A 24,560-nucleotide genomic window follows, 5' to 3' on the forward strand; every position below is an offset into this window, starting at 1 on the left:
ATTTTCTTTGTCTTTGGTTTTTAGTAGTTTGACAGTGGTATGCCTAGTATTTTTTTAAATCCTGGTGATAATGTAATGCAATTATTGAATCTGTGGGTTTATTTTCACTGTTCACTTTTGGAAAGTTCTTGGCCATCATCACTTCAAATACTGCTTCTCCTCCATTTTCTTTCTCCTCCCTTTCTGGGACTCAAAATACATATATGTTAGATTTCTCACCATGTCCAATATGTTCACTTTGCTCTTTTCTATTTTTAATACTTTTGGCTCTCCATATCATAATCTTGTTTTTTCTGGTTTACTAATATACTCTTCAGTTTTAACAAATCTCCTATTAAACCCATCTACTGAGTTCATAATGTCAGCTATTTTTCAGTTATAGAATTTCAGCTTGTCTGTATTTTTATGGATTCTGAGTCTCTGGTGAAATTCTCAACCTTATAAACATTCTTGAACTTATTACAATTATTTTACTTTTTATTTCTTTAATTTTTATTTTATTATTTATTTGATTGCACAGGCGGGCTCCTTAGTTGTGGCTCATGGGCTCCTTAGTTGCAGCTCGCTGGCTCCTTAGTTGCAGCATGCGAACTCTTAGTTGCAGCATGCATGTGGGATCTAGTTCCCTGACCAGGGATCGAACCCCGGCCTCCTGCATTGGGAGCGTGTAGTTTTAACCACTGCGCCACCAGGGCAGTCCCTATTACGATTATTTTAAAGTCCATTTTTGAAAACTCTAATTTCTGGGTCACCTGTTGGTCTGTTTTTATTTTCCCCGCTTTGGCCTGTTTCTTATTATGCCTGGTAGTTTTTCGGGTTTTGTTTTTTTTTTTGATATCAAATACCAGATACTGTGCAGGAAAAATTGCACAGTATCTGGTATTTAATATTTAAAATTAAAAAAATTGCAGAGGCTCTAGAGGATGTCATTCTCCCCTAGAAAGGATTCTGGTAGGCATCTGGAGTACTGAAGGTTATCTTCATACAATCAAGGGTGGAGTCCACCTGAGGGGGATGTTACAGCCTTTGTGAGGCCCAATATCCATGGATTCCAACTGAAAGCCTGGATATTAGCTAAAGTTCCTCCTCTTTGGCAAGTAAAAACTCAAATTTTTGTCTCCTTAACACCATGAGAATGCCAAAAACTATGCTCTGCTTTTAGCTGCTTAAAATTTGGGCAACTCTCCTAAAGGGAAAAGTAGTGCACAGAATATTGGGCTCGCATCAACAAGCTGCCTTAGCAGCTCTCTGATGCCTGCAAAATCCATTATTATGGAATTTTATTTAGATTTTCTAGTTGTTCTTAGTGGGAGCGTTAGTATCCCACTCCACTATAGCCAGAAGCAGAATTCCCTCTTTCACACTTTTAAGCAAGTTATCGATAAGTGCTACCATCATCCATCCAACAATCATTTGCTGAGCAACTCCCATGTGTCAGATACAACGGTCAGTGCTAAGGGGTAAGGATAAAAGGATTTAAGGGGAATGGGTCCTACACTTGAAGTGCTCAGTCTGACAGGAGAGTCAGACACATATAAATAACAAAGGTGTGAGAGGTTAAATGCTATAAGACTATAGATGAAAAAGTAATAACTTGTAGAGTAAGGAACCATTTCAAAAAGGAGACAATATTTGAGCTGCAGTTCGCAGGACAAATGAGTTTACCATGTGGAAAAGGAAAAAGAAAAAGAAATCCCAGGCAGAGGGAACACCATAAAAACACAGTGACAGGCACCTAGTAAGGAGTCAAATATTTGTTGAATGGGTGAACTAAGCAGGTCTCTCCCTCCCCACACTCCTCCCACCAGATGTTTTATGTATTAAGATGTGATAGAGAAAAAAAAAAGCAATCATTTCCAGAATGAAACTCAAATTGAAAGTCACAAGGGCACATACTCTGAATTGCAAACTTGGACTTGTTTTTCTTCTCCTATTTTCTTCTGGTTCCCTTTGTTGCTTTTTCTTTAGCCTTATGGAATTAAAAAAAAAGGAAATGGAAACAGACTCCATTACCACGTTTAAGGACACCTGAAACACCTTTATAAAGTGAAACACTGGAAGTCTTGAACCATGGGTTAAGAAATGCTCTCTTGTAGCATTTCTAGTCAAAACTATACATAGGATTTTGTACTGACAATAAATAACTCAAGAATATAAAAAAAATCATTTTCGAAATACTGTTTAAATGGAATAAAGCATGTCTATTAAGTATACAAAAATATAATCAACACCAAGTGAAGTGAAATTTATAAATTATTTCTTTGTACACTTGTAGCTCTTAGGCTTTATAATTACAATGAACTCTGATCTCCAAACCATCTATAAAGTATATTCTTTTTTTCAGTAGCAGCTCATGTGTCAATTCTCCATGAAGTGTCCAACCCTCACCTTCCCATAACCTCTGGTCCCTCTGAACTTCTACAGGACTTTGCACTATACAACATGTGAGAGGCCTTTTCTGGTTATAAAGACTAAAGACTTGTTCGGGTTACCCCAAATAATAGAGATACTTTGCAAGGATACACGGGGTAATAAGAAATCTGAGGATACTATCCCAGCAAATAGGCCTCCTAGGGTTCTTATATACCAGGTACCCACTAGGTACCCCTACCTAGCTTAGAGTAGTCAGCCTTCGATATAGGAAATTATCCTTATTTTGATTAGTTATGGCTCGGATGGGGAGCATAATATGGCACAAACCATGGCCCTACGCATAAGAACCGTAGGAAGCCATTCTTGGAAAAGGGGCTGTGTTATCCTTTGATGACCAGCACACATTCATGTGCACTGATAAATCCTGCTCTTCGGTATGGTAGTTATCTGATACTTATCCTGTTTTCCCAATTGGACTGTTAACTGCATGACAACAGAGATCATATCTTAAACCTAACTTGTACCCCCAATAATAACTATGATAGAGTTTTGTACATAACACAGATAGCCTGCAGAGAAATGGGACAGTGCAGGGTTCTGATTAAGCACATTAAGCTATGGAGAAAAGTCTGGCTCTGACTATATGACCTCGGGTATGTTACTTAACTGTGCTCCAATTTCCCTATTTGTAAAATGGGGACGATAACAGTACCTATCTCAGGGAGTTGTTGTGAGAAAATTGTTTTAGGTGCTAGGGATTCCACAGTGAACAAAAAGGAACAAAAATCCTGCCATCCTGGAGCTTATATTCTAGTTGAGGCAGATACATAAAGGCAAGATAAATAGGTAAAATAATATGTTAGATGGTATTTTATTTAGATAGTACATTAGCAATCTATTGCTATGTAACAAATTAGCAACTTAAAACAATAAAAACCTTCATTATCTCACACAATTTCTCTGCATCAGGAATTCAGAAGCAGCTGCTTAGCTGGGTGATTTTGGCTTGGCATCTCTCATAAAGTTTCAGTCAGGGCTGCATCTATCTCAAAAGTGAACTGGGGCTGGAGGATCAGCCACCAAGTGAGTAGGAGCTGGCGGTGGGTAGGAGGCCTCAGTTCCTCACCATGTGGACTTCTCCACAGGGCTGCTCAAGGGTCCTTATGACATGGCAGGTGGCTTCCCTAAGAGCAAGTGATTCAAATGAGAACAAGGTAGAAGTGCAACGTCTTTTACAATCCAGCCTTGGGAGCCACTCTCCATTATTTCCACAGTGTCCTGTTGGTTATACAGGATACAGGTCAGCCCTATTCAGTGAAGAGTATGAATACCAGGAGGCAAGAATCTTTGGGGCCATCTTGGAGGCTAGCAACCACAGATAAGAGATGCCAGGTCCTGACTGTAGGGTGGGGGCTGGGGTTGAAGTTGTAGAAAGGTGTCCAAGGAAGACGTCATTCTAAACGTGACATATACAAAAAGAGTTCTGAAGGAGCTGAAGGAAAAGTGCCAAGTGCTTATCTAGGTCACACAGGCCTCTGAGATGGGAGTGAGTGTGACGATAATGATAACTGACGAAGACCCTTGTTGAATAATTCAATAGGCAATATGTGATAAGACAAGAAAAAGCCCCAAAACCCAAAAATAAAAACAAAAAGCTATAGGCAGAAAAGCAGAAAACAAACTGTTAACTTCATATCCTTACAACTTTCAACTGTCTTTTCCTTAGGCTCATTTCAGCATTAGCAATTAACTCCAGTTAATGTAGCACTGAACCCTTCTTCTCATGCTACCAGTCAGAGTGTGTGCCCCAGAAACAAGCTTTAAGCACTACTCAAGACATATATTTTTACTTTGGAAGAAGAGTGTTCCAACAGAGGCTGATACCTCTTGTGAGGGAACTTACTGAGGTTCACGCACTTCGTGAGCAGAAAGGCTAAACTAAGTCTTTTTCAATGCTAAGTATCTTGGCTATAATCCTGTTACAATGAAAAACCTGTCTCCCCGAAATACTGCCATAAGTTTTCAATTACGGGTTCTGTAATGTTTTCTAGAAAATATATTTCAAGAAATATCCTTGGGTCAAAAAAAAAAAAATCCTGCCCACAATGCTCTCTCCAAAGTGCTTTTCTGTTACTCTTGCTTCTTCACAGCTGCTGAAAGATAGGTTGTTATTAATAACGCACCTAAATGACTCTTCATGGATTGTATAATTTTATAATTCTATCGGTTTAATATGTACAGAAATTTAGGAGCCTGGTGAAAATTTTAAAAGCTTGTACTTAACTCCAGAAGTTTCCAAATAGATCCACCGCTTAAAATTATCATGTGCTAAAAGACTAAAATGGCAGAGCCACAAGAATGTTTTGCATTACCAGTCAGCTCTAATGGAACTCTCTGTTCCCTTGTAATTAGTTTTTTTAAAGAACCAGGCACAGAATAAGAGGAAGTGATCCTTGGGACAGACTTGTTCTGACTGTTAACAAAGGAGGCAAGACTGTACTTTTTTTTCCTTGTCAATAATAAGACCTTTGCCCCTCTCCCATTAGACATGAGTCAGCCACTTACCTTCCACAAGGGCAGAGGAAGAGGAAGAAAGAGGCGCTGGTTATTACCTTTATTAAGTATGGGGGAGGACATGGTGTTCCAGGCCCCTGACAATCCGGAGGGCCTGGGCTGCAACATATCCCTGAACTGTAAGGAAATTCAGCCACTCTGACACTCCGTCCCCTCTCCACGCTACCCAACCTAGCTTCCAAGATGTCCACCCCCATCTTCTCCCTTCACGTCCCTTCTCAGAAAAGCTGTCATGACTTTTATTCATAGAATGAGGGTGCCAGTGTTTCTCTGCACCTTTCTTACTGGGCAACACTGGTCCATTTTCTTATAGATGCAATCTCAAGATTTGTCCTCAAAATCTAAAATAATCTTAAATACTTGATATGTATAATAAAAAATTGTGGACAGCAACCCCGTTGCAAAACTAATTTTCAACACGTGAGCACATTTCTAAAAGCTTCTCAACAATGAAAGAAGTCCTGAAATAATACCTAATTACTATTTCACTTTTTCATTGGAAGACAAACACTTGCTAACATTTCAAAATTTACAATCTGAAATAATTTCCCCTGAAACATCACTGTGCCATTCACAAGGGCCAGAAAAAGTCACATCAATAGATTAAGGTGATTTAATGCTTTGAATTCAATTATGAGATGAGTTCATGGGCAGAAGTAAAAATAATTTGAAGGAAATTGCAATCCCATTATCACCCCCTACTTCTTAAATCATTCATCTAAATTTTTTGCCCTTTTATTATAAATTAGAATAAAGTACAGAGACACTTTTCAAAATGAAACAAAACAAAAAATCCACAAGATAGTAAAGTTTCTGCTCTTACGGAGCTCCCTTGGTAAGGGGAGCGAAAAGCAAGAAGACAGTGAAAAAACGAGATTGATTCCGAGAGAATTCAGTGCTCTGAAGAAGAGAAAACACGGGGATGTGATAGAGAAGGTGGCATATGAACAGAGGTCTGAACGATATGGGAGGGGGCAGCCATGCCAAGGACTGGGGAAGGGGAGGGGGGTCTGGGCAGAAGAGCCAGGAGGTGGCTGAGTCCCCCAGAGGTCAGTGTGGATAAACAGTGAATAGCAGGAAGGGCGGTAAGAGGTGGTGTCAGGGAAGGAGGCAGAGTATTGTAGGCTATGGCAACTCAAAGTTAGTAACGACACAGCGACCATAGAATGGGGTTTCCTCTGACACGCTTGTGTTCACTTATATTCACGCTGCCCACAGGAAACCAATGACCCAGGAAACATACCGATCATGTACTATGTACAAAAAGTGCCGTTACAGAAGAACTTTTTCAAAGGGATGCCATGGAACCTTACTCAGGTATTTTTTGTTCATTGTGATTCTTCAAGATAATATCTAAGAACAACACAAGATCATTTACACTAATAAACTCCAAAATAACAGAGAACAATAACAATAATTTCCATTTCAATATTACATTTATACTTTATGCAACACCCTAGGAGCTCTTCTGTTAAGACCTTGCCATTCAGCAAATTCCATGAGAACCTTGAAAAGCTCTTTCTTTACTTAGTTCTAAGCCAAATGTGATTCCTGATCTAGTCTGGATAGATTTGTGAAGTATGATAATAAAACACATAGTTTTTCAGCCTTGTGTTGTCAACATGTATGGGAATGTGCTCAGTAACCATACACATCAACAGACATAAAGTGGCACTCGTGACATAATTTTCTAGTTGCAATAATTACCCTTCATTTCCTATGAAGAAAACAAAGGAAAACCAAGATTCACCGTGCCTGGAATAGGTGCTAGACATGGAGTTCTCACTGAAGGCTCACTACAGCCCTATGGGTATTATCTCCATTTTACTGAAGTGCAATGAGTTGCGCAATTCGATCAAGGCCACAGAGTCTGTACCTAACTCCAAAGCTCATGCTCCTTCTAAATTAATCCTTCAAACCTCCTGAGAGAAGCTGATTAATTAATAGCAATTATTTATTCGACAGGCACTTCTTCAGCTCTTGAAAAGTCTATTTAACCATACTGGACTTATAAAAGGAAAAAGAACAAAACTTTCCAAAGATAGTTTTGAGACAGGCTGGGACCTGGGACCCTTTGCTGCAGTGCTTGCACCTGGACAAACATCTCCTCCAGCAACAGAATGCAAAGAAACTATAAGAGACTAAAAATAACTGCACGCATGCACAGTTGGGGCAAATTATGAGCAACAAGATACAAAAAGATCAAAACCCAGCTGCCGCTTCTGAGCTGCCTGGAGCAAAGGATCCCTGCACACAGCACCACCAAGGGGGTGGGCAGCCCACCTAAGCCACCTCTCCAGCCACCCATGTCAGCCCCTACCCTCAACCCCACTTAGGGGATCAGCTCGCCCCCGCTCAGGGAGCAAGCAAGGGCACTTGTTACTTGTTCTGGCTCCCTCACGCTGCAGCACGAGTCCCTAATAAAGCCTCGCCTGAATTCCTCATCTGGCCTCATCAATTTCTATTAAGGAGCCCAAGAGCCCAGGTGGGTAACAGCCTGTCTTCCATTGCTGATCAAAACAGCTTCTCTTAAGAAGAGAGATACCACAATCTAGAAACAGACTTGTAAAAAAATCTGACAAAAGTATTTATTTTACTGAGCCTGACATATGAAGGCGCGGCAACCCAGAGGGTGGCTTAAATGGGCGTTTAGATGTTACTGGCAAACATAAGGAGGGCGTGCATAAGGAGGGCTTCACAGAATCTCTAGTCCAGCCTTGTTTTGGACAAAACCAATGTGCTCAGTCTCAACAGTGTGAAACTCTTGTTTCTGCTCCTCCATAGGCAGCAGATGGCATAACTGGTCATAAATGCTGGTCGACAAAAGGTGTCAGGATAGGAGCTTTGACTTTGCAAAAAAAAAAGCAACTTCTGAGCTGCTCACTCTACTGCTGCCTCCAATACTGAGATCCTTTAATATATTCCCGCCTGTCAGCAGGCTTCCAGCAGGAATTTATAAAATGGCAGTGAAATTCGGGGGAGGGGGGGAAAAAGCCAAACTCTTGCGTAATCATTTCATTCAAACCCACGCAAGTACTCACTTAGTTCTTGTTTATTTTGCTCCTTAATTCCTGGAATTGTTCAATCAATAGTGATTTTGGATGGAAGTCTTTCCCCAGAGTTTCCCCCATCAACATTTTTGACATGTTTGCAAGAGAAAATTGTTTAAAAAAACACAAAACATTCAAGAGAATTGTCCATTTTCCTCACGATTCATTTTGGAAATGACTGACTCATCAAGAGTAAATTTTCAGATGTCACTTGCACAACAGCAGACTGGACTTAAAGATTTTTAAATCACACGACTTAAGTGGAATCCAGGCCTCCCCTGTTCTCGTCCCACTTCCATTCAGGGTTATTTGGCTGAACTGTTTTCCTGTTGCGACAACTTGAACACCAACCAATTGGACAAACAACGCCGAGAGCAAAAGAGGGCCAGCTTCCTCCCACCCCCTGCCCCCGCCGCTCACGAGCGGGGGACATCTCCGCAGCCAACTTCCCCACTTCCCCTTTCAGCCCCAAATGGCCCTGAAACTATGTGCGTCCTGGGGCTCTAAGTCCCTCCGCTCTCCTGTCAATTAGCGCCGTTTGGGACCCCTGCCCGCGAGTGGGGTCTGCGCCGAGGATGTGGACACGGCGGGAGACGAAGGACGCTCTCGGGTCCCCGGCGACCCCCTCCCCGGGGGCGCTCTCTCGGAACCCACCGAACGCGGAGGAGGGGGGCTGACCAGACGCCAGGGCGCACGGGTGCGCGCGGGGTGCGCGTGCAGGGGACCGCGACATGCCCGTCGAGTTGCAGCCCTCGGCCGCGGAGGGGGTGCAGGGTCTCCGCCGGGCGGCGGGAAGGCGGTCGCTCCGGGCCCGGGCTCCCGGGCCGAGGAAGGGGCGCGGCAAGGGGCCAGCTTACCCGCGGCGGCGGCGGCGACTGCGAGGCCCAGCAGCGGCAGCAGGAGAGCGGGCGGCGCGGCGCGGGGCATGACGGCGCTGCGGGCCCGGCGCGCGCGCTGCTCGGAAGTGCGGAGCCGCCGCCCGACCCCTCCCACCCGCGGCCCCTCACCGGCCCGAGTGCCCGCCCGCGCTGCCTTCCGGCCAGCGCTCCGACTCTCCGTGATTTTTAAAACTTTTCATCTGAACCGAAATAAATTCAGCCTCTCAAAAATGTTGCCAAAGTAGTACAAGGAATTTCCGTAACCCTTCAGCCAGCTTTTCTAAATATTAACGTCGTATCTAACTCCAGTACAATGAATCAGAGCCAGCATATTAACACTGGTGTAATACTGTGGACTCATCTACAGCCGTTATCACACTTCACCAATTGTCCCTCTGATGTTCTTTTTCTGTTCTCAAATCCAATCCAGGGTCATACACTACTGAGATGTGACGTCTCCTCAGTCTCTTTAATGTGGGACAGTTCCTGCGTCATTGCTTATCTTTCACCATCCATCTGGATACAAGTTTGAAGAGCACTGGCCAGTCGCTATGTAGAATGTCCTTTAGTTTCAGTTTGTCTGATGTCTCCTCCTGAGGGAGATGAGAAGAACAGGAGTCCGGTTATGTTTTTGTTTTTGTTTTGTTGTTGTTTGTTTGTTTGTTTTCTGGCAAGAGCACCACAGAAGCCGTATGCCCGGCCCAGGAGGACCATGTCATTCTGTCTCATCACTGGTGATGTTAACTTTGATCCCTTGGTTAAAGTGGTGTTTGTCCTTTGGACCTAATGGTCAGAAACCTTTTCAAAGTCTCTTCTCTCAGTGGACTGTGGCCCTCAGACAACTTTTCTCTGTCAGCAGCTTCTGGATTAGGGGTCTTTAAACTATGCTTGTACGGCCCTTGGAAGGAACCAACTCTGATGGATACCTTGATGTTGAACTTCTGGCCTCCAGAACTGTGACACAATAAATTTCTGTCGTTTAAGAAAAAAAAACCAAAAACCCACCCATACTTCTTATTATATGTATAAACTATGCAACTGTAACTCCACTAGTGAGTGTCTCTGGAACCAGACAATCAGGGCCAGGCAGGCTGCTTGTTTAAACCCTGACATTGTCTCATGTCATTAGCAAAAGAGTGCTTTAAAATCAAGTCTAAACTCTACAAACACAAACAACTCAATTTTAAAATGTACAAATTAGCTGAACAGACACTTTGACAGAGAAGATACACAGATGGCAAAACGCATATGAAAACATACGTCACATGTCACTAGGGAATTGCAAATTAAATCAAGATACCACTACACACCTATTAGAATGGCTTTTAAAATCCAGAACACTGACAACACCAAATGCTGATGAAGATGGAGAGCAAAACGAACTCTCATTCATTGCTGGTGAGAATGCAAAATGGTACAGCCACTTTGGAAGACACTTTGCAGCTTCTTGCAAAACTAAATATACTCTTACCATATGATTCAGTGATCATGCTCCTTGGTATTTATCCAAACAAGCTAAAACCTTACATATTCACAAAATTTTTTAATATTTTATTTATTTTTAAATTTTAATATTTTATTTAAAATTAAAAAAATATTTAATTAATTTATTTATTTATGGTTGTGCCAGGTCTTAGTTGTGGCACGCGGGATCTTAGTTGCAGCATGCGGGATCTTTAGTTGCAGCATGCAGACTTCTTAGCTGCGGCATGCGGACTCTTAGTTTCGACCTGCACGTGGGACCTAGTTCCCTGATCAGGGATCGAACCCGGGCCCCCTGCGTTGGGAGCATGGGGTCTTACCCACTGGACCATCAGGGAAGTCCCCATCACAAAAATGTATATGTAGATATTTACAGTGGCTTTATTCATAATTGCCAAAACCTGGAAGCAACCCAGATATCCTTCAATAGGTGAATGGATAAATAAACTGTGGTACATCCAGACAATGAAATATTATTCAGCACTAAAAAGAAATGCACTATCAGGCCATGAAAAGCTATGGAGGAACCTTAAATGCATATTGCTAAGTGAAAGAAGACAATCTGAAAAGTCCACATACCCTGTAATTTCAACTTTATATTTTGGAAAAGGCAAAACTGTGGTATCAGTAAAAGATCAGTGGTTGCCAAGGGTTGGGGGAGGTGGGAAGGGAGGCATGAATAGGTGGAGCACAGAGAACTTTCAGGGCAGTGAAACTGTTCTGTAAGATACTGTAATGGTAGATACATATCATTATACATTTGTCAAAACCCATAGAATATACAACATAAAGATGAATCCTAATGTAAACTGTGGACTTTAGTTAATAATAATGTATCCATACTGGATCATCAGTTTTACCAAATGTCCCACACTAATGCAAGATGCTAATAATAGGGAAACGTGGGGAGAGATACGGAGGTATATGGGAACCCTCTGTACTTTCTGCTCATTTTTTAACGTAAAACTGCTCAAAAATTAAAGTCTATTCTAAAAGATCAAGTCTAACCTTTTCCAATCCTTTCTAACCCTTTCCATTCCTCTAATAGTCAAGTCGGAAATGGAGTGATTGCACCAAGGAAATCTATCTGACCAAAGGGGTCTATAAGGAGAGTCATAGAATGTTAGAGGTGGTAGGGGCCATCTTCATTTACTGATAAGGAAACTGAGGTCCAAAGAAGGGACATCACTTAGCCACAGCCACACAGTTAATGCCAGAAAATGAACCAGAGCCCAGGTCTTCTGCTGGACTCTCCCACCCTCTCCGGGTTCAGCCTCTCTTGCCAAAGTATCAAGGTCTTGCTCAACTTATTTAGTTCCATCATTCCTCTCAGACTGTCAATGATGGGTTTATATACTAAAGCCAAACCCAAAGCAAATCCTTCCAAATGTACACAATGTTCATTAAATACGAAAACATCCTGATTCTGGACACTTCTGTCCTGCTAACTACACAAGTAAAATGAACAGCTCTGTGCAGTCATGTATTTGGAAAAGTCATCTCCACCCCCTTCCTCAGGCACCAGAGTATGTTGTATCGATGTGGATTACTTTGCGTTAAAACTAATTGTCAAATAATGGTTAGATTTACAATAGGAGTAGAACCTTAATGAATCAACGTCATTTAGGCAAATAACCCATTTCAGCAGTCTTTTATTTTAAGTCATTTGAACTAAGGGAAGGCATATTTTCCCCACTGTTAACTCTGATGCATACTTCCTCATTTTTTATGCTAATATGACAAAACAGACTACTTACCACGTCTGCACGGAATAATACACTATTTCATCAAGATCTCTCACTATGATGTTCTACTGTCCAGTCACACCTCATACCTTATATTTTTCCTTCTCTTTCACTTCTCTTTGACCTCATTCCAGACTCCAATCCCTTGACTTCATTTTTCCCGGCCTTTTATTTCTCCCTTCTTCATCCAGCCTGGATACCATACCCTCCCTTGTTTCTCTGTTGCATCCACCTGGCCAACTGTGACTCCTGGGGTCTCTTCCTTTTTTCCCTCTTTTTTAAAATTAAAAAAAAATTTAAAAATTTCCAGCTTTATTGAAATATATTGAAATATAATTGACATATAACATTTTGTAAATTTAAGTTGCACAGTGTGTTGATTTGATGTATATTGCAAAAGGATTACCACCATAGCTTCCATCTTGTCACATAATTACCATTTCTTTTTTGTGGTGAGAACATTTAATATCTACTCTCTTAGCAACTTTTAAGTATATTACACAGTGTTGTTAACTATAATCACCATGCTGTATATTCCTCAGAACTGATTCATCTTATAACTGGAAGTTTGTACCCTTAAACCACATCCCCCCTTTTCCCCTACTCCCACCCCTGGTAACCACCATTCTGCTCTCTGTTTCTATGAGTTTGGCTCTTTTAGATTCCACATATGAGTGATATCATACATATTTGTCTTTCTTTGTCTGACTTACTTCACTTAGTATAATGCCCTCCAGATTCACCCATATTGTTGAAAATGGCAGAATTTCTTTCTTTCTCATGGCTAAATAATATTCGTGTGTGTGTGTGTGTGTGTGTGTGTGTGTGTGTGTGTGTGTGTATCACATCTTCTTTATCCATTCATCCATTGATGGATACTTAGGTTGTTTCCATATCTTGGCTATTGTGAATAATGCTGCAATGAACATGGGAGTGCAGTTATCTCTTCAAGATCCTGTTTCCATTTCCTTTGGATATACACCCAGAAGTGGGATTGCTGGATCACATGGTAGTTCTATTTTTAATTTTTTGAGGATGGGGGTCTCCTGTTTCTTCTTCATAGTCTCCTTTCCCTCAATTTTAGTGAAGTAGCTGAGGGCAGGTAGAGGAAATCTATTAATTCTCTTGATGCTTGCCTCTACTAATATATGGCTTTTAATTTCATCTGGGCCCAGTAAGCCTCTTCTGCAATCTTTTTATTTTGTCTTGGTCATTCTCCTCTCTCATTCCCCACATAGAATATTTCAATTTTTTTATTATGCTCTTCAAGCTGAAACCACATTTAATACTTGTCTTTCTCGGCAGAAAACATCACCTTCTACTCAATAGGAAAATAGGGGCCGTCAGGTGTAGACAAACATCTTCAAGTACTTATCTGCTCTCCCCTTCCCTTTCGCACAGGTCTTTCTCTTGCCCTCAGAGTGGAATGCATGCTTCCTCCCATCCCATCCAAACCTAGTTCCTCTTTATGTGGGTTTAGAACTGCCCCTCTCATCCCATCTTTTCCAAGATTTTCTTCAATTAATGACTCCCCATCTCTCCCCAGCATCAACTTCTCTCTGTCCATCGTTTTTAGTTTTTGATGTGTTTTGTTTTCTTTCCTCTAAGCTTCTCAACCTGTGAATCTCTTTCTGCTCTCCTTTGGGAAAAAATCTTCTTCAACCCTCCTTCTCTCTCTAGCTATGGCCCATCTCTACATACTTCTCAAGATTTCATGTTCTCTATTTCCTAATTTCCCTTTCACTTTTCAGCTCACTTCCATCTGGATTCTGGTGATCTCCTGCATTTCCATTGGTTAAAATCACCAATGTTTTCCTGATTCCTGGATTCCAGTTTTATCTGACTTTGGCTCCTTGTTGTTTAGCAATTGGAGCAATATTGACTTGACTCTACATTGTATTAAGAGGGTATTTGGCCAGGGAACCGGATACCCTCTTAGGACTTCTCAGGACTGACATCAACCCACATAAGGTCCCTGGGGAGGGTCCTGGGCTGGGCATTGCTGAGCTCCCTTGTTGTGAGATAAGTTAGGCCTAGATAACTTTAGACCAAAACAGAGGGGGAGTCCTCCTCTGTGAATTTCAGGTCCCCTAGGCCCAGGAACAGGAAAAATGGGATGAAGAGGAAAGGCTGATGAGGAAGACCAGTGAAGAGCCTCGTGCAGATAATCCAGGAAGCAAAAAAGGATAGAGGTCTGAATTAAGACAGCTGGCAATGGAGATAACCAGTTCATGAGAAGTGTGGAAAAAAACTGACAGAATTGTTGGATTAGAGAGATGAGAAAGAGAGAATTTAAGGATGACTTCTGAGTTTCTAGCTTGGGAAACAAGGGGTATACTGTCTTCATATTAATTCAAGGAGAATATAAGAAGAAGAACTGTTTGGGAGAATAGAAAAAAAGTCTCAAATTCTGCTTGTGATTAAGTTAGCTTGGGAAAAAAGAGAAATAGGTGTATGCTAAATTTGTTGAGATGTAATATTGTGAAAATGTTTGAATTTAGAATATACAGGAAATCAGAGTTAACTTTGTACAGATCATGAGGTCTAGTTTAAAAAAAAAAGTCTTTGATACGTATAGTGAAAATTTGTCTTTTTAGAGAAAACGTTGTTGAGCAAAGACCTAACAATTAGGTCTTTGTTCCTCCAGGAGGGTTTTAGGATTAAATGAACCTAAGAGAAAGGAACCTGAATCTCTGGCTCTCTCTAGATTCAACTCAGCAGTGGGGTCAGGACTGGGGGCTGCCAACACTACAGCAGCCATTTGCAGGGGAGATCTCCCAGATAACGAAACATCTTGCCCTGGGATCAGGGAAGGGAACATGCTGTGAGAGGACAGTCATTGGTAGCACTTCTAAATTTGTCCCCTATACCTGATCATTGGGTGTATTTGCCTGCTTTTTTAGGTGCCTGGTTTTGAAATATCAATTTTGTCAGACCACATGTAGGTGCTGGATTAGTTAGGAAGATTGGAAAAAGTTGTCTTCAGTTCTTCTGAGACATCTGGAACAGGGGAAATGAGGAAGGGAACACAATACAGGCAGTTCTTATCATGCTGAGAAGGACTTTCATGGAGATTGTTCAGTGGGAGTTAGAAACATGAACTTGGAACTAGATATTTGAACTACTGACTTAGAAGTGGTTGATGAATGTCGTGGGGTGGGAGGTGGTGTACTGGATCTCCCGAGGGGAGCACACAGAATGAGAAGCAAGTGGATCATAGGTGGAATCCCTGCTGATCCAGTAGTTTAAAGAAACGCTGAGTCAGAGGAATCAAAAAAGGAGCCTAAAATCAAACATTCAGAGATGTAGGGATGATTACGTTTATTCTTTTAAAAATGCACACAAAATCTTAAGGATGCCTTGCTTTACAATAGCTGGACACTTTATTTCTTGTCATGCTATATGCCTAACATAATAAAGCCCAATTTAGACATTTTTTCCCCCCAGCAAGGATCAACAACACTTTTACTTAAAAAATAAAACGACTTTATTATGGCATCACTACTACATATACCTGTACTTTTTGCATCCAGTTTGTTTAGTTCTTTGAAGAAAGTCTTAACAACTAGAATTGTACAGATCATAGAGCAAGAGAATTAGTTTAACAAATTAAGTAAAAAACAGTTCAGGACAACTGTACTAAAGAGTTTTAGACTATACTAAAGTTGTCTTAGAAATTTATTTACAATGTTATCATAGTATAAACACTCTAAATTTTAAAATAAATCTGTGGATTTTATACAAAAATATTCTAAAGTACAAGTATAAGTTAAACACTGAATAAAACATTCACCATATGCAGTAGAAGCCATTATTAAGAATATATTCTAGGTGGTAAAATTCAAAACGATAACCACAAGACTGTTTCCTAAACCATTCCTAATTTTAAATATTTTAGTAGTAAACACAAGGTTTAGAGTTTCATGGTAAAATTTTCATTTTTACAAAGGTGAGATACACAGTTACCTTCACAGGCCTCTTTTCTCTTTAGTTTATGTAAAAGGCAACAAAATAATAAAAATTGCTTAGTCAGAAGTTGCCATACTATGTAAGTATATAAATTGTGAAATTTTCAAAAAATCTTATCCTTAGCTGATTCCCTTTAAAAAAACAGTTATATGTTGTACATAAAACAAAAAAACACATTTCAGAAAAATGTTAAGTACTAAATCTTTTTTAAAAGTCTTTTTTAAAAAAAAACTATGAACAGAACAAAACATTTGAGTTTAAATAATTTTGGTGTGAAATATCTTTGGAATAGTATAAGAAACTCTTGCCAAGAGGCACCATTTTGCTGTTTACATGTTTCATTGTTCAATAATTTCCCCCCAAAGCTACAAATGACTATTTTAAAACAATGTTGATATTATTTACAGCTGTGTTTTTACCTTGAGGTACTAATTTTGCATTTGGCTCGGATGTTCTTAAAAGGTAGATCTGTGACCTAGTAATATGCCAGTTTTGATTTCCTAAGATGTTGTATTAAAATACCATTAAAATATACATATCCTTATTACCAACCACATTCTTACAGAGAAAAATGCACATTAAACTTATTATCTTATGAACAATTTGGACTTTAGTTCCAGCTTTGGTTCCTTTTCATTCTATTAAGTAGAGTTATAAACATGGCATTTGTGGGTAATTGTAGATACCAGGATAGCAATTAAACAAAAAAAGAAAAAGTACTTAAGACTTCTGCATTGAAACAGAGTAAATACTGACACTGGCAAAATTTTAAATGGCTCATTTTAAATGGTTTCCTAAACCATCAGTGCAAATTAGCAAACCTTTAGAAGAGTTTAGTCATGGAAAGAAGGAAGCATAATTTCATCTTCATTGGCTCCTTGTTGATACCGAACTGATGAGAAGCCCACCCAGTGCAAACGGTTCCTTTGGAAAAGCAACCAGATCAATCCGCTGATGAGACCTAAGAAACTTAGCACAGCAAATGTGATACCCATTCCTCTGTAATCAGGGCCTAGAACAGGGAAAGGTTTGACAGTGGAGGAGAGAATATAAAAGTGATCATTATTGATTTTATACATTAGGCTCTATGTCACATATGTAAACACTGTACAAATTAGATACAGTAAGTACCTGATTGTTTCATAGTGTGAACACAATTCAAATTCATCATCAGACACTTAAGTGTTTTCTTTTCCAATTTAACTGTTTTCATTCAAATCCTCTTCATTGCTATAGCAATTTTCTTCCAAAGAAATTAAAGTGCTATCATTATTCTCACTTCCCTTCCCATCATCCCTTTGAGACTATCATTCCCAGTATATTACCTTACTTGGATAGCAAATTGCTAAAAGTTGTAAATGTTTGTGTTTGACTTACCTAATGCCAAATAAAGTATTATTTGCTTTAAAGGAATTTAAGCCTTTAGGAAGACCTCATTTAGTTCCTTGCTATTCAATATCAGACACCGTCCCAGACCCTGTCTACATGCTGTCGAGATGGACTCATTTTTTCCCGTGGCTTTAATACCATCTCTACGCTGACCTCCCTTCTCTCTCATATGTCCAAAGGCACACACTGCACATGCCATGTGAATAGCTCATCTCCACATGGATGGCTCAAAATGCCAAAACAGAACTCTTGGTTTATACCACTCTAACCCTGCTCCCCCCTGCCCCCCCACCGCAAATCTTTTAGTCACTCTCCATTCCACTCAGAATGGAACCTGAACTCTTGACTCGGGATTCCAAAGCCCTAAGTGTCTGGCACCTGTCTACTTTGCAGCTCTTCCCTGAGCCCACAGCAAGTTGTTCTGTCTTAGGCTCTCTGCTCCAGCTGGCACCTCTGCCTGCTGTGACTCCTACCCTGGTCCCCAAGGCCTTTCCGATCTCAGCTTCAATATCTCCTGCTCTAAGACGTCTTCTCTGATAACCTGATCTAGAGTAGTCAACCCCCTAGTCTCGATTATATAGCGTTTATAACTATTTGATATTTTCCTCTCTTTTGAAAATAGACCTGCTTGGTTACTTATTATATCTTCCTCCATTAGATTGTAAGATCTGTGAGAAAAGGTATCTTATCTGTCTTGTACACGGGTATAGCTCCGCACATAAAACAGATAATCTAAATATTTGCTGAATCAATGCATATAGATACTGGTCACCTAGAATTAGGGTTTTATTTTTAATATTTGTACACCAAACTGAACATTTTATGCTAATCTTTAAAAATGTTGATGTGAAAATTTTAGAGCTTATTAAGATAAGATTTTTGTGGTTATTTTATGTATCAGTTATGATGAAATGGTAGTTCAAATTATGATTTCCTATAGATACTCAGGACATTTTAAGTAATTAAATAGTTTTGCATTGTTGTTAATTATGAGTTTTATGGGAATGAGGAGAAAGGAAACAAACTAACTGTAGAATTAGACCTTTGAGTATTTACATGTTTGAACTATGGAATAAAATACATCTTAACATTTTCAAAGAAATGACCTCCCTTATACTCTGGCAGCTTCCATTTTTCTTAGGAAAGAATATACAAACTTTGGACAGTTTAGCACTTTCCTCTGGGAGTCCTAGACATCTTATGCATTTATTGTCATCTGTAATCTATCTGTTTTTCTGAGGGAAAGAATCTATAAGTTAATCAAGATTGTTTGGATATACTCTAAGGACTAAGTACTTTAGGACAAAGTACAAAACTGCACATAATTGAATTGTACATTTATTTCTTGACCTATTCTGCAAAGTGTTCCTTAAGGACAGGTTACATACTTACCCAAGGGAACTGTGCAGACAACTCTTCCATAGCCACGTGAACATTCAACTTTTATCCAAGTTTCATTTGAAGCTAACAGAATGCTACATTGTCCACTGCCACTCTTAAATTTATTTGCCCATTTGACAAATGTCACTTTTGATCCATCTAACCAATTCCAAGACTGATCTAAAGAAAGAAATTAAGTATAACTATGTTTATTGCAACTAAATTACTAAGGTTAAAAGGTGCATGGCTCATATAATTTATTTCCTTAGAACTGTGCTGTGCCACTATTTTAAAATGAAATTTATTGAACGTGAAAAAATTAAAATCAGTCCATAACCTGCACTTGCCGCATTTCAAGTGTTCAATAGCCATATATGGCTAGTGATTACTACGTTGGCCAGCGTAGATATAGAACAATTTCATCTTTGCAGAAAGTTCTATTAGACAGCACTGATATAGAATATGGTGTTTTGATTAAAGTGCAGAATGCCTGTACATTTACTGTGTGACGGATAGACTTCTAAAGACCTGTATCCCCTTTCTCTTGCTCTCCGCCCCCCTCCCCCATTAAAAATCATTCCCAGTGTGCTGGTGGGCGAGGAAAGGTCCAGCGGGGTCCCAGAAGGCCTCCTCCCCATGACTCCATTTTTGCTTTCCAGCTGAGGTTGCACCACCTTGTGGTGATAGTATAAACACAATTTATAATTCATTTAGATGGCCAACTTTGACTTCACTGACTTTTTGACACATACTTAATATTTTGGAATTCACACTCATTTTAATTATTTAGAATTCAAATTTGCATAAAATGTGAAGCAGACTTCCTATTCTTCTATCAAATTTGTACTCTTCATTCTTTATCAATTTCAAGTGCACTGAAACCCTCTATCTATTATGCCTTATTGAAAAACTCTTCCACAAACCTTTTTGAACCAAATTTCTGCAATTTTACTAAGCTAGTATGAAAAAAAAATCACCATTAAGACTTAATTTAGCTCTATGGTAAAAAACGTTCCTAGAGGGAAGGGAACAACAGGAAGAGAACTTTCTGAATAACAGTTAAAAGCTACAAAAACACCGTGTGATAGACACTAGAAATCTAAGGGTTCCTGGTGGGGGACACGAGGGACACAGATATTGCCACAAGAGAAAAAAATACTCTGTTGACCCAAGTATCTTAAGCCTCTAAAACAATTCCAGTTGATTTAACCTGATTTTCTATTTCATTAGTGTTTCCATCATTACTAATAAGTCACTTGTTTATTCATTAGGAATTTATGAGCCTCTAAAACAGCAGACCTAGCTTATTCATCACTAAGAAGCATTCGAATTAGCCACCACTTGGCATTCTTTAGTGAGGCTGACTTGGTATTTAGGACAAGTTAGAACTCTCTTTGCACACTGTACATACAGATACATCATTTACCGGCAGAAAGTTGAGATAATCCAAGCCAAACTCTCATGGTAATGTTATTATTTTCCCTCATCAGTCTGCTCACAAATTTATTCTCATCTTCATCCTTTATGGTAACGATAGTTGCAGAATGATCTGTTGAAGGAAAACAAACCCCAAACCAATTAGTTTTATGCAAACTAGGGAAGTGGCTTATTCTGAACCAGCCATTTGACAAAAACTGTCATGATCAAGATCACGAAGATATTCAAACTTGACACAGAATGTTCTTAAAATCTGATATTTATTTCAGATTTTTAAAAATATAACATTAATAGCTTCTAAAAAAGTTAGTAATATTCTAGATTGAAACTTTGTATATAGAAATTTTACATTTCCTCAAAATGTTTACCTGGTAATATTTTTGGATCTTGGAACTACCTAACCAGTGAGACCTTTCTGTTTGAACAGCTAGTCATAAGAATGGGGTATGTAATGGCAGAAGTCTGTGCTCCCCTATAGATTTTCAACACTCTCTCCTCAACAACCAGTTCTGTACAATAACTCAGCTTTAACTTTGCTTCTGTTAAAATGAAAATAAAAGCAAATAGGTTTGAGATGTCAGAGAGCATTGGCCTTCCTTTTAATATTATTTTATACATAAGAGTACTTGGTCATCCATTGTTAAGTTCCTAAATATAGTATGGCACTGAATGAGTGAGTATTCTTGAAGTTTGATAGGTTGCCCTAAACCCACAGGGATAATAGTGCTATCACCAGCATCAGGCAAGTGATAGAAACAAAATAATAACTAGACTTGGAAATCCATCCTAAATGGAATCAAATAGTCTTCAACCCAAACAAGCTTATCCATCCTTGAACTAAAGCATTTCTTTTGTGGTGTGAAGTATTTAAAGAAGGGCAAAGGAAAGCCTTTTCTTCTCTACAGATCACCACAGTGTGCACACTTTACCTTGTTTAATACTACGTAGTCCTGTAGAAAAGTATTATCACTATTTTACAGATGTGGAAATGGAGGGGCAAGAAGATTAAGTAAGTTTGTCAGACTTTCATAGCTAGACAGCTTTAGAAATAGAAAGTCAATCTCAATCTTTCTAATGATAAGAATAGTTACGAATGCTCTCCATTTGCAGAGCTCTGTGATAAATTAGCACACATTATCCCATTTCATTCATTTCTACAACAACCCAACCTTTACCCAAACTTTGAAGTGAGTACTATTTTCATTCTCATTGTTCAGAGGAGAAAGAGAAACAATTATGTAGCTTACACAATATCATTCAGCTTAGTTAGTATGGAAGCTGGGATTTGAACCCAGACCTGTCTGTCTCCAAGGCTTAAGTGCTTAAACCCTACACTACAATGACAGTAAACCTTTTTTCTCCTTTAGGAGCAAGAGGCTTCTGACTTTCAGAACATGTATATAGAGCTCATAATAGTTCCCACCACGTGTAACATGTATAACACACAACAGTTCCCACACAAAAGTTTCCATCATGTAGCTAAGCAGCAACAGGAGATTTTTAAATCAGTAAAGTGTCTCCACAAGTTAGTAAAATAAGATAAATGTCATCTGCCTGCCTAAATTGAGACCCAAGGATGCAGGTATTTGAAATACTCTAGGTGGTCTCCCTAGAAGTCGTTTCACAGTTAGACTACCCACCAAGTTTCTCATGGGAGGGAGTCAATCATTGCTGCTCTTTCATTTTAGTTAAATCTGAAGACAAAAAGTCCTGTCCGTTATAGTGTTCAGAGGTGTGGGCCATCCCTTTTGCAGAACGGATGAACAACCCATGCTTCTTACACTTTGTTACCCTGGTCAGGCTAAGCTTACTTATTAATGACCAGGTAATGAAAAATCTACAATTTTGTATTTACTGCTTAATCAACTTCACAAAAAATCAGCTTCTTAATCCTTTCATTTAAGCACATCTAGCTATATTTAAAACAGTTTCATTTGTCAGTATTTTCACATAATAGTTTACTTAGCAATTTTTTATTCTATTTCTTCCCACTTACTTATATTTACCATGTACATATTGTTACATTGATCATTTTTTTTTAACACCTTTATTGGAGCATAATTGCTTTGCAATGTTGTGTTAGTTTCTGTTGTGTAACAAAGTGAATCAGCTATATGCATACGTATATCCCCATATTCCCTCCCTCTTGCGTCTCCCTCCCACCCTCCCTATCCGACTCCTCTAGGAGGTCACAAAGCACCGAGCTGATCTCCCTGTGCTATGCGGCTGCTTCCCACTAGCTATTTATTTTACATTTGGTAGTGTATATATGTCAATATTACTCTCTCACTTCGTCTCAGCTTACCCTTCCCCCTCCCCGTGTCCTCAAGTCCATTCTCTACGTCTGTGTCTTTATTCCTGTCCTGCCCCTAGATTCGTCAGACCATTTTTTTTTTTAGATTCCATATATATGTGTTAGCATACGGTATTTGCTTTTCTCTTTCTGACTTACTTCACTCTGTATGACAGACTCTAGGTCCATCCACCTCACTACAAATAACTCAATTTCGTTTCTTTTTATGGCTGAGTAATATTCCATTGTATATATATGCCACATCTTCTTTATACATTCATCTGTCGATGGAGACTTACATTGCTTCCATGTCCTGGCTATTGTAAATAGAGCTGCAATGAACATTGCGGTGCATGACTCTTTTTGAATTATGGTTTTCTCAGGGTATATGCCCAGTAGTGGGATTGCTGGATCATATGGTAGCTCTATTTTTAGTTTTTTAAGGAACCTCCATATTGTTCTCCATAGTGGCTGTATCAATTTACATTCCCACCAACAATGCAGCAGGGTTCCCTTTTCTCCACACCCTCTCCAGCATTTATTGTTTGTAGACTTTTTGACCGGTGTGAGGTGATACCTCACTGTAGTTTTGATTTGCATTTCTCTAATGATTAGTGATGCTGAGCATCCGTTCATGTGTTTGTTGGCAATCTGTATATCTTCTTTGGAGAAATGTCTGTTTAGGTCTTCTGTCCATTTTTGTTTTGGGTTGTTTGCTTTTTTGATATTGAGCTGCATGAGCTGCTTGTATATTTTGGAGATTAATCCTTTGTCTGTTGCTTCGTTTGCAAATATTTTCTCCCATTCTGAGGGTTGCCTTTTCGTCTTGTTTATGGTTTCCTTTGCTGTTCAAAAGCTTTTAAGTTTCATTATGTTCCATTTGTTTATTTTTGTTTTTATTTCCATTTGTCTAGGAGGTGGGTCAAAAAGGATCTTGCTGTGATTTATGTCATACAGTGTTCTGCCTATGTTTTCCTCTAAGAGTTTTATAGTGTCTGGCCTTACATTTAGGTCTTTAATCCATTTTGAGTTTATTTTTGTGTATGGTGTTAGGGAGTGTTCTAATTTCATTCTTGTACATGTAGCTGTCCAGTTCTCCCAGCACCACTTATTGAAGAGGCTGTCTTTTCTCCATTGCATATTCTTGCCTCCTTTATCAAAAATAAGGTGACCATATGTGCATGGGTTTATCTCTGGGCTTTCTATCCTGTTCCATTGATCTATATTTCTGTTTTTGTGCCAGTACCATACTGTCTTGATTACTGTAGTTTTGTAGTATAGTCTGAAGTCAGGGAGCCTGATTCCCCCAGCTCCATTTTTCGTTCTCAAGATTGCTTTGGCTATTCGGGGTCTTTTGTGTTTCCATAAAAATTGTGAAATTTTTTGTTCTAGTTCTGTGAAAAATGCCATTGGTAGTTTGATAGGGATTGCACTGAATCTGTAGATTGCTTTGGGTAGTATAGTCATTTTCACAATGTTAACTCTTCCAATCCAAGAACACGGTATATCTCTCCATCTGTTGGTATCATCTTTAATTTCTTTCATCAGTGTCTTATAGTTTTCTGCATACAGGTCTTTTGTCTCCCTAGGTAGGTTTATTCCTAGGTATTTTATTCTTTTTGTTGCAATGGTAAATGGGTGTGTTTCCTTAATTTCACTTTCAGAGTTTTCATCATTAGTGTATAGGAATGCAAGAGATTTCTGTGCATTAATTTTGTATCCTGCTACTTTACCAAATTCGTTGATTAGCTCTAGTAGTTTTCTGGTAGCATCTTTAGGATTCTCTATGTATAGTATCATGTCATATGCAAACAGTGACAGCTTTACTTCTTCTTTTCTGATTTGGATTCCTTTTATTTCTTTTTCTTCTCTGATTGCCGTGGCTAAAACTTCCAAAACTATGTTGAACAATAGTGGTGAGAGTGGGCAGCCTTGTCTTGTTCCTGATCTTAGAGGAAGTGGTTTCAGTTTTTCACCATTGAGAATGATG

General features: G+C 39.3%; 1 protein-coding gene across 4 annotated transcripts in view; it reads right to left on the minus strand.

The window, feature by feature from the left end:
* LOC118898295 (CD302 antigen) overlaps positions 1 to 24,560 on the minus strand; it is a 132,141-nt gene that overhangs the window by 19,285 nt on the left and 88,296 nt on the right. For 2 of the 4 annotated variants that reach the window (XM_036858505.1, XM_036858504.1), the window contains 3 exons: positions 20,267 to 20,389; positions 18,853 to 19,020; positions 16,314 to 17,083 (listed from right to left, as the gene is read on the minus strand). In XM_036858505.1, coding sequence (XP_036714400.1) covers positions 16,905 to 17,083; positions 18,853 to 19,020; positions 20,267 to 20,389 — 470 coding nt within the window. In that variant the 3' untranslated portion in view covers positions 16,314 to 16,904. Of the gene's footprint in view, positions 1 to 8,854; positions 8,986 to 16,313; positions 17,084 to 18,852; positions 19,021 to 20,266; positions 20,390 to 24,560 lie in introns of those variants that run through there. The other 2 variants (XM_036858507.1, XM_036858506.1) reach the window with 2 other exon arrangements.

Source organism: Balaenoptera musculus, chromosome 7 (assembly GCF_009873245.2).
Source record: "Balaenoptera musculus isolate JJ_BM4_2016_0621 chromosome 7, mBalMus1.pri.v3, whole genome shotgun sequence".
Classification (NCBI taxonomy): domain Eukaryota; kingdom Metazoa; phylum Chordata; class Mammalia; order Artiodactyla; family Balaenopteridae; genus Balaenoptera; species Balaenoptera musculus.